General features: G+C 43.3%; 1 protein-coding gene across 1 annotated transcript; it reads right to left on the bottom strand.

Annotated features, from left to right (window-relative positions):
* Nucleotides 1-7: 7 nt before the first annotated feature.
* ccr7 (chemokine (C-C motif) receptor 7) lies at nt 8-9,231 on the bottom strand. The gene is made up of 4 exons (XM_054778023.1): nt 9,100-9,231; nt 8,043-8,125; nt 6,738-6,787; nt 8-2,924 (listed from the first exon to the last, which is right to left on the bottom strand). The coding sequence occupies exons 2-4, from the start codon at nt 8,056-8,058 to the stop codon at nt 1,875-1,877; spliced, it is 1,116 nt and encodes a 371-aa protein (XP_054633998.1). The 5' UTR covers nt 8,059-8,125; nt 9,100-9,231; the 3' UTR covers nt 8-1,874.
* Nucleotides 9,232-9,571: the final 340 nt, after the last annotated feature.

The raw sequence follows: 9,571 nt of genomic DNA, 5'->3' as shown, positions 1-9,571 counted from the left end.
CCTGATTGAAAACGAAATCAAGATGAAGAATAGATATTCATCACAATACTGAATAAACAGATGGAACTGTTTGTCAGGTTTGATGTACTATAGGTGAGTTACAACATACTGTATGTATGTACATGTAGTATTTTTAAACATGCTCAGAAAGATAAAAGTATACGTCACAGTAATCCCTCGTTTACAGCAGTAGCATTCCTTATTTGTAGATGGAATATTTCCGGTGTTAGAGCATAGAAAAGCTGTTTACAACCTTCTAAATACGATTTTTAACATGATTAGAGCCCTCTCGAAATGAAATAACACCCCTATAGTCACCTCCACACTCCTATTACCCAATATAGCAGACAGAATAAGAGAAAATAAGACATAAATAAGATGTGTGCTTGTGTGTGTTGCTGTAAATGTGTTCCGCTGCTAAGGTAGTTGTGTGGGGGGCGGACAGGAAGTGACGTTGGGGGTTCAATGTTGAGTTTCAGCTTGGTGTGGGTTACGGCCACAAAGGTTATTCACACCTGCAATAAAAGCCTGTTGCTTCGGCGATCAAGTTTGGCGCTTGTGTGTCCCAGCGAACATTACTGACACCTAGTGACCAGTGCAGAATATTTCATATCATCACAACATCTTTGAATGCGTCTTCTGAATGCCTTATATTTGTATTTTACTTCACTTAGCAATTTTTATGCTATAAAAAGCTTAATTTAGGCATAAAATACTTAACGTTTGCTTACAATGCAGAGGTTTTGACTAATAATTGGCCATTTCAACATCAAAACCGCATGATTTATTCATGACCGTAATTTGCAAACGATTGAGCACACTTGAATATAAGCTCAATTTAAAGAGAAAAAAAGATATACAGGATAGGCCACACGTGTCCACAACGTAACGTGGGATACAGTTTTTAGTACACAGGAAGACGTTACACAGAAAGGTTTTTTAAAGTTTTAATTCAATAAATGCTTTTTGGTAACAATGCCGAACAGTGCGTGTAACACGGCTAGTTAAACTGTAGCCTAGCAGAAAAGTCATTCCTCGCTGTCACCTTCCTTCCTGCGTCTTCTTCAGCGTCGGAACTGAACAGCCTCATAATTCCTTCGTCACACACTTTGTCAGTCTCTCTCTTTCTCTTTCGTTGTCACTCTCGGTGCCACGTTCGCCTCCGGGCAAAGTAGCCATTGAGCTTGTGCTGTCTTCTTCGTCACGCAGCACTCCAGCCTTTCCAACCCTCTTGGTGATGTTTGAGGCACTGCTCCACGCTGTCGAGATCCGCTGGCAGACTTGAGCAAACGTTGCTAGAAGGATCGCCTTTAACTCGAACCCTGCATCATGCATTTCTTTATGTTATGTTCTCTTCAAGAAGTTTTAAACCCACCCCCTTCCTTCCTACCCTTACCCAAGGGTGGGGCGTGGGGGGGTAGGCTGAGCGACGACCCGGTGGGCGGGGCGCTTTTTCTGGTCCCAGGGCGAGGACCTTACTGCCTAGGTGTGTGCATGAAGTGTAAAACGACTGTGACGAAGCATACGAGACGCCGCAAGATGTCACAGGTATAAGCCGCAGGGAAAGAAGGAAATGATGGTATTATATTTTGGAAAACCGTGACAGAGCAAAGCCGCAAAATCCGAAGCGCGAGGTGGTCGGAGATAGAAAAAAAGCTCAAATACTGTAATCATACTGCTGTTATACACAGTACAGGTGGTCCTCGGGGGGTTTCGTGGCGAAGAACACGCTCCTGTAATTACATAAAAACTTAGTTTGGGTCTCTGCTTTTTGCAGATGTGGTTCTACCGGCTTCTGAGGACTACCCGTCTGTGTCATTTGAGACTTAAACGCTGATGTGTGCTTTGCAGGTGGAAGCTGGGCAGTTTTCGGGTCAGAAGGTGGCGGTGGTGTCGGTGTCTAAGGCAGCACAGCTCCCCCTCCCGTTGTCCGTGTACTTTAAGAACCTCTCCTGGCTCAAGCAACCCAATTTCTTCATCAGCCTCAGGAGGTCATGGCGAAATTTAACACCAATAAAGGCGTAGACAAAAGGGTTGAGGGAGCAGCGGAGGAAGGCCACGCACTGAGTGGCGTCCGTGGCGTAGAGGAGGTTGTTCTCATACGAGCAGTCTTCAGTTCCTCCTTTTGCTACGACGACTGTGGTCCAAAACAAGACCACGTTGTAAGGCGCCTGGCAGACCACGAAGACAACGACAACAACGAGAATCACTTTGACGGCCTTGTTGCGCTCAAAGTTTTGAGTCTGGCACAGGGTGTGGACTATCCTACTGTAACAGAAGCTCATCACCAGCAGCGGCAGCACGAACGCCAGAACGATCTGGCTCGTCTGGATGCTGAAGCGAAGCGGATCTGCGTTACTGGAGAAAGTGGTACAGCTGTTGTTGATGACTTTGGCGTATTTCATTTCTGGCGTGGAGACGATCAGAGAAAGGATCCAGACGGCGGCGGATGACACCTTGCTGAAGAGCACAGCTTGGGAGCGGAGGCGGTGTGCGGAAACCGCCTTGGCGATGGCAAAGTACCGGTCCATGCTGATAAAACACAGGAGGAACATGCTGCTGTAGGTGGTGACCTTGTAAACGGTGTGCATGATCTTGCACACGGCGAGCTCCAGCGTCCACTCGGCCATGGAGCCGACCGCCCAAAGAGGGAGCGACAGCGCAAAAAGCAAATCTGCAAAGGCCAAGTTGAGCAGGTACACGTCTGTCATGGTCTTTAGGCGGTTAAAGTAGATGAAGGTGAAGATGACCAGCAGGTTCCCCACCAGGCCTGTGAAGCTGGTGACGGAGAAGAAAGGAGGCATGAACCACAGGCGGAACTGGTGGTTGCTGACTTTGTCACAAAACTCGGGAATGCCGCTGTAATCGAAGGTGGAATCCGTGTAGTCTGTCACGTCCTCCGTCCCATTTTGGCATAAACAAGGCTGCAATCAAAGTCACATCCAAGTTAGTAAATCATGTGTAAGCGCTACATGAAACACAAGACTGTCAGACTACAGTAAATCCCCGCTTTTCACAAGGGTTGCATCGCCAACCAATGGCAAAAACCGTCCATTAAAATGTCTGCTTTTGACACACAGCTCGCTCCTCCCCCTCCGATTCCTCATGCTAGCTGGACGTTGACGTTCTCCCCCGATTTCAATAGTACATTTTTTTAAAAAGCACTAAATAATAGCAATAAAAGTGACTGTTGTAATTGGTTGGATTTAGCTTCAGGACCCCCGCCCCCACCACCCCCGTTCTCACTTCTATTTGCCTCGCTCGCTTATTAAACGCATCTGATGTCGAACATGCACAGGCACTCGCCACTAATTGAAGATAATGTACGATGATCTACAAATACATAGAATCCAAGTCATGGTGTACAAGTTCGAGTATATAAGTTTCACTTTTGTGTATTACAGCAGCTATGGTGCGTTCAAGGACCGCCGTAGGATTCAATATTAATAAATGGAATATTTTCATTATTAGAAACCTGTTTATGACCTTCTAAATACATTTTTTAAACATGATTAGAGCCCTGTAGACATGAAATAACACCCCTATAGTCAGTCAGCTTACACTTGTATGACCCAATCCAGTCGTCCCTCGTTGATGCTGGTTAATTGGTTTCAGACCCGACCGAGATAAATGAATTGAGCATAGAGAACCCATTTATGACTTTGTAAATATGGTTGTCAACATTATTAGAGCCCTCTGTACATGAAATAACAGCCCTATAGTCAGTCAGTCCCAAAGAGACGATGAGGCAGCGAGATCAACGCCTTCCTCTCCAACGCTCAACGCTCTCTTCTCATCTTGTATTTATGTATGTATTGTATGTATTTGTACTTTATTTATCCCCCAGCAGGGAAATTCACTTGTTACAGCAGCAAGCAAGATACGCAAGTAAAGAATACATAGTGACTACAACATGGTTCAGGTGGTGCAGGTGTTGTAGAGCCTGACAGCGGTCGGTATGAAGGACCTGCGGAACCTCTCCTTCTTACACCGTGGGTGTAACAGTCTGCTGCTGAAGGAGCTGCTAAGGGAACCCACAGTGTCATGTAGCGGGTGAGAGGTGTTGTCCATGATGGATGTCAGCTTAGCCAACATCCTTCTCTCCCCCACTTCCTCCACGGAGTCCAGAGGACCGTCCAGGACAGAGCTCGCTCTCCTGATCAGCCTATTGATCCTGCTCCTGTCCCTGTCCGTGCTGCCCCCTCTCCAGCAGCCCACAGCATAGAAGATGGCTGAGGCCACCACAGAGTCATAAAAGGTCCGTAAAAGAGTCCTGCACACACCAAAGGACCTCAGTCTCCTCAGCAGGTGGAGGCGACTCTGGCCCTGCTGAGGAGACTGAGGTCTTCTTTTCTTTATTGAGATGCTGGCGCTTGCAAAATTCTTTGGCTCCATTTTGGGTTACTGAGGTGAGAAACACGATTGAATTCAATAAATAACTCGCGGCAAAACGGGAATGAAGAGGAAGGCGCTGATCTCGCTGCCAGGCTGTGTCTTTGGGAACTGTCACGTTAACAGTCACGTCTTCAATGAGGGTAAAAGTGCGTTTCGGTTTGAGTTTGACTTTCTGGAACAAATTCATGACTCTAACCATGGTTCCATCGTACAGGACAACCAATAGTGCGGGTCAGAACGCCAAGGTTTGTTGAAACCGACACACGTGATGGCCGTGAGAACAAACGTCAGCACCAGTCTTCATGACGCCAGCCCCGCTACGGTCCTGCCCGAGTCTGCAGGTCACACAATGGCGTTGCTGTCATTTCTGCCCCCCAAAAAGTGCAGATTTTCAGAGATGAAAATAAAAAGAAATACTTTTTTTTAATCCAGAATTTGCAGGGCAGCTGAGTTGTGAATGAGCGGGGATGCACTGTACCCTGTAACTTGAATTCATGCATTTATTTTCATGGAATTTGCAAGAAACCACTCAATGAAGAAGCTGGATAGAAGAATTTGTACTTTCTATTCTCTGTCTGAGTCACAATGGAACCGTTGTGCAAATCCGGGGTGGGTGAAAGGTGCAAAGATAGATAGTCTCAATATTAAGGGTCACATTATGGCATCAGTACTCGCCCAAACTCAAACCACAATCAGCCACTCTCCTCACGCTCGCAGCCTCTGAATGGCTGCTCCTTGTAACCCCGGCAGGCCTTGCTGATTTTTGCTGTGTCCGGGTCAGAGCAGGTCATCATTTGGTTGAAAATTTAGAATGGAGACGTCAGAGGAAAAAGACGCAATTTCAGGAACAGATGTTTCAGATCATCAAACAAATTTAAATATTAGTCAATGACAACACAAAATGCAGTTTTGAAATGAAACTTTTTATAATTAAGGGAATGGCCCTGTGTGAAAAAGTGATTGCCCCCCCTGTTAAAACATAACAGATTAATTGAGATCTATCAGTGTGGAAAAGGTTATAAAGCCATTTCTAAAGCTTTGGGACTCCAGCCAACCACAGTGAGAGCCATTATCCACAAATGGTGAAAACATGGAACAGTGGTGAACCTTCCCAGGAGTGGCCGGCCAACCAAAATGACCCCAAGAGCCCAGTGACGACTCATCCAAGAGGTCACAAAAGACCCCACAACAACATCCAAAGAACTGCAGGCCTCACTTGCCTCAGTTAAGGTCAGTGTTCATGACTCCACCATAAGAAAGACACTGGGCAAAAACGGCCTGCATGGCAGAGTTCCAAGACCAAAACCACTGCTGAACAAAAAGAACATTAAGGCTCGTCTCCATTTTGCCAGAAAACATCTTGATGATCCCCAAGACCTTTGGGAAAATACTCTGTGGTCTGACGGGACAAAGGTTGAACTTTTTGGAAGGTGTGTCCCATTACATCTGGCGTAAAAGTAACGCCACATTTCAGAAAAAGAACATCATAGCAACAGTACAATATGGTGGTGGTAGTGTGATGGTCTGGGGCTGTTTTGCTGCTTCTGGACCTGGAAGACTTGCTGTGATAAATGGAAGCATGAATTCTGCTGAAGGAGAATGTCCATCCATCTGTTGGTGACCTCAAGCTGAAAGCAACTTGGGTTCTGCAGCAGGACAATGATCCAAAACACACCAGCAAGTCCACCTCTGAATGGATGAAGAAAAACACTTTGGAGTGGTCTAGTCCAAGTCCTGACCTGAATCCTATTGAGATGCCGTGGCATGACCTTAAAAAGGAAAAGCCTCCAATGTGGCTGAATGACAACAATTGTGTAAAATTCCTCCCCAGCGCTGGAAGAGACTCATTGCAAGTTATGGCAAACGTTTGATTGCAGTTGTTGCTGCTAAGGGGGGCCAACCACTTATTAGCTTTAGGGGGAAATCACTTTTTCACACAGGGACATGTAGCATTGGATTTTTTTCTGCCTTTATAATAAAAAGTTTCATTTAAAAAGTGCATTTTGTGTTGAGTTGTGTTGTCATTGACTCATGTTTACATTTGTTTCATGATCTGAAACATTGAAGTCTGACAAACAAGAAAACAAGAAATCAGGAATTTTATTTTATTTTATTTTATTTTGACAAAACGCAAAATCACGAAATGTGTCAATGACCTTCTGGTTCATTGAAAGATCAAAGTATCAGTATCAGTTATCAGCAATACCTGTCTTGTGTTTACTCCTATTTGCAGTATCGCCCACCCACAGTGCAAATGGTACATCCATACATTATACTGCACACGGTGTTGCGAATGAACACAATGTTACAAATGCTTCAGGTTTATGTGGAACCTTTCTTACCTTGTAAATAATTGACCATATGAGGAAAAGTGGCAGAAACCTCTGAACATCTGAAAATAAATCATTAAAAGAGCATACAGTAAAGTATATAAACAGATGATATAATGCATATAAAGCAATCACATTAGTAGATGTTGGTCATACTTAGTGATGACACAGGTTACCTTTATTGGAAATAATATTAAGGATGTCCTCCAGTGTTCTTTATGAGCAGCATATGCCACTGATTACACTTCAAAACCCAATATTAAGTTGTAAGAAGTTATTATTTCAAGAAAAAAATGCATCTCAGCTTTGTGGTATATGTGAAAAAATGGATTATTATTATTAACGTCAATCTTTGCTTTTTTTCACATTTTTGCTGTTTTTTTTCCCCATTTTCCTAATATTTCAACTTCTTTCTTAAATAATCTTCATAAGTTTTCCTTTCGTAATAGTGTGACTTTATTCTCATAATCCCAGGAATATTCTAACTTTTTTGCCAAACTTATTTTTAAAAAATTACAACTTTATTTGGTTTTCTTTCTCATAAGATTACAACTGTAAAAAAACAAACAGATTTTTTTCTTTAATATTTCAACTGCTAAAATGACAGCTTTTCCTCATAATATTACAAGTTTCTTCTTCTTTTTTTCTCTTCATATTTTGACTTTATTCTTGTAACATTACAGCTGTTTGTTCCATTTCTGCTGTTGTTTTTTCCCCAACTATTTCAACGTTCTTCTTGTACATTTTTTTCTGGTAATTTTGACTTTATTCCCATAACATTAGGACTTTGTCTGCAACCTAATTTTCCCAAAAATGACTACGGTCTTTGTTGCCTGTTTGCCTGTTCATTGTATTTCGACTTAAAAAAATCCTTTAAAACTAAAATTAATGACTAAATATCTCTTCAATATTTAAAGTTTATGCTACAAAAATGACGTTATTTTTCCTGATTATCTTACGACATTATTCTCGTCAAACTTTTTCTCGTTACATTAAAACTTTTTTCTCAGAGTATTTGGACTTTATTGATGTAAAATTACTGCAGATTTTACCTTGTTTCGTTTTGGGGTTTTTTGGTTTACTTGTTAAATTATAGTTTTCAAATGTGCCAAAGGCCAATTAAAAACAAAAAAAAGCGGCCGATCACAAAAGGCCCCCGGGCCACACTTTGGACACCACTGTTGATCCGCACGTGAAGCTTGCTGCTAACCTGTAAACTAAAACCTGATATCAAATTTTCTGCAGCTGCTCTTGTTTCCTCCACATGCACGGTAACAAATATCAAGTATTCTACCAGTGAACTAGTAAGTTACTCACCGCTGACAAACGTCATGTTGACTCGGAGCTGGAGGCGGAGGCACTAAAGGCACAAGTGCTCGATGTCACTGCTGGGGGTTTCACTTGGTAAAAAAAAACAACACATTACTGAAACGTCTTCATTAACCCTACAGAATCACGTTATTGTACAACAATGATAGCCCTCACATGGAACATATGAACACTACTACACTACAGTGTATATTAATTATTATTATTCATAGATCATATTGTTTCAGGTTGACTAGGCTGTATGTTTATTTTTTAGACAAATATATTTATTTTTTGTTTTAAACATGTGTTTGATTGATTCCAATGTTCCTGGAAATTCATTAAGCACCATACATTGGACTGGTCTGAAATGTTGTAAAGCCATTTCTAAAGCTTTGGGACTCCAGCAAACCACAGTGAGAGCCATTATCCACAAATGGCAAATTACAACATCGCAAGTGCTTGATTGCAGTTGTTGCTGCTAAGGGGGGCCCAACCACTTATTAGCTTTAGGGGGATCACTTTTTCACACAGGGACATGTAGGGTTGGATTTTTTTCTCCCTTAATAATAAAAAGTTTCATTTAAAAACTGCATGTTATGTTGTCATTGACTCATATTTAAATTTGTTTGAGGATGTGAAACATTTAGGTGCCACAGAAAATCAGAAACACTTTTTCCCACCACTGTATATGTATACTCTGGGGTGAGTAGCACAGAAGGCAGAGCATACTTTCTCTTCACTTCCTGCTACCCAGCCATCTTACAAGACCTGAACACCTGCAGCTGTGGTTGCTGTCTGTCACTTGATGCAGTGTTAACCACAAGGAACTAAACACATGCAATGCAGTGCTACTTTTACACAACTGCACACGTTACCAGTATGCCATTGCGTGACAAAAACACCACACTCCCCTCCCTGAGCTACCACCTTACCGTGGTGGAGTTTGCGTGTCCCGATGATCCTAGGAGCTAAGTTGTCGGGGGGTTTTATGCCCACGACAAACAGGTACTAGGTGAGGGACCAGACAAAGAGTGGCTCAACAGACCCCTATGAAGAAACAAACCATTGGACCAAGTTTTCCCTTTCCTGGACGCAGGTCAGCACCAGGCCCGGAGGAGGGGCCTGATGGCGAGCATCTGGTGGCCGGGCCTACACCCATGGGTGTAGGCGTGGAAAGAATACTTCGAAGACCTCCTCAATCCCACCAACACGTCTTCCTATGAGGAAGCAGAGCCTGGGGACTCCACGGTGGGCTCTCCTATCTCTGGGGCTGAGGTTGCTGAGGTTGTCAAAAAGTTTCTCGGTGGCAGGGCCCCGGGGGTGGATAAGATGGGCCTCCCTGCTTAGGCTGCTGCCCCTACAATCGGATAAGCGGTAGAAGATGGATGATGGATACCACACACATTTCTGTTGTGGAAACAGGAAATGTGAACAATCTGCTATCTCAAGTCACTTCCTCGTGACAAAGGCTGAAGAAGAGTATCACATGTTGTGTATGATTTCATAATACCTGCATTGGTTTGTTGCACTGACTT

This window comes from Dunckerocampus dactyliophorus, chromosome 6 (assembly GCF_027744805.1).
Source record: "Dunckerocampus dactyliophorus isolate RoL2022-P2 chromosome 6, RoL_Ddac_1.1, whole genome shotgun sequence".
In the NCBI taxonomy this organism is placed as follows: Eukaryota; Metazoa; Chordata; class Actinopteri; order Syngnathiformes; family Syngnathidae; genus Dunckerocampus; species Dunckerocampus dactyliophorus.
Note: the sequence above shows the minus strand (reverse complement) of the source record. Positions and strands in the feature narration are given on the sequence as shown.

Excerpts from the sequence above, each read along its gene's own strand:
- ccr7 (XM_054778023.1), bottom strand. Across the intron at positions 2,925-6,737 it reads TATGGTCAATTATTTACAAG|CCTTGTTTATGCCAAAATGG; the intron begins GTAAGAAAGGTT and ends CTTTGATTGCAG.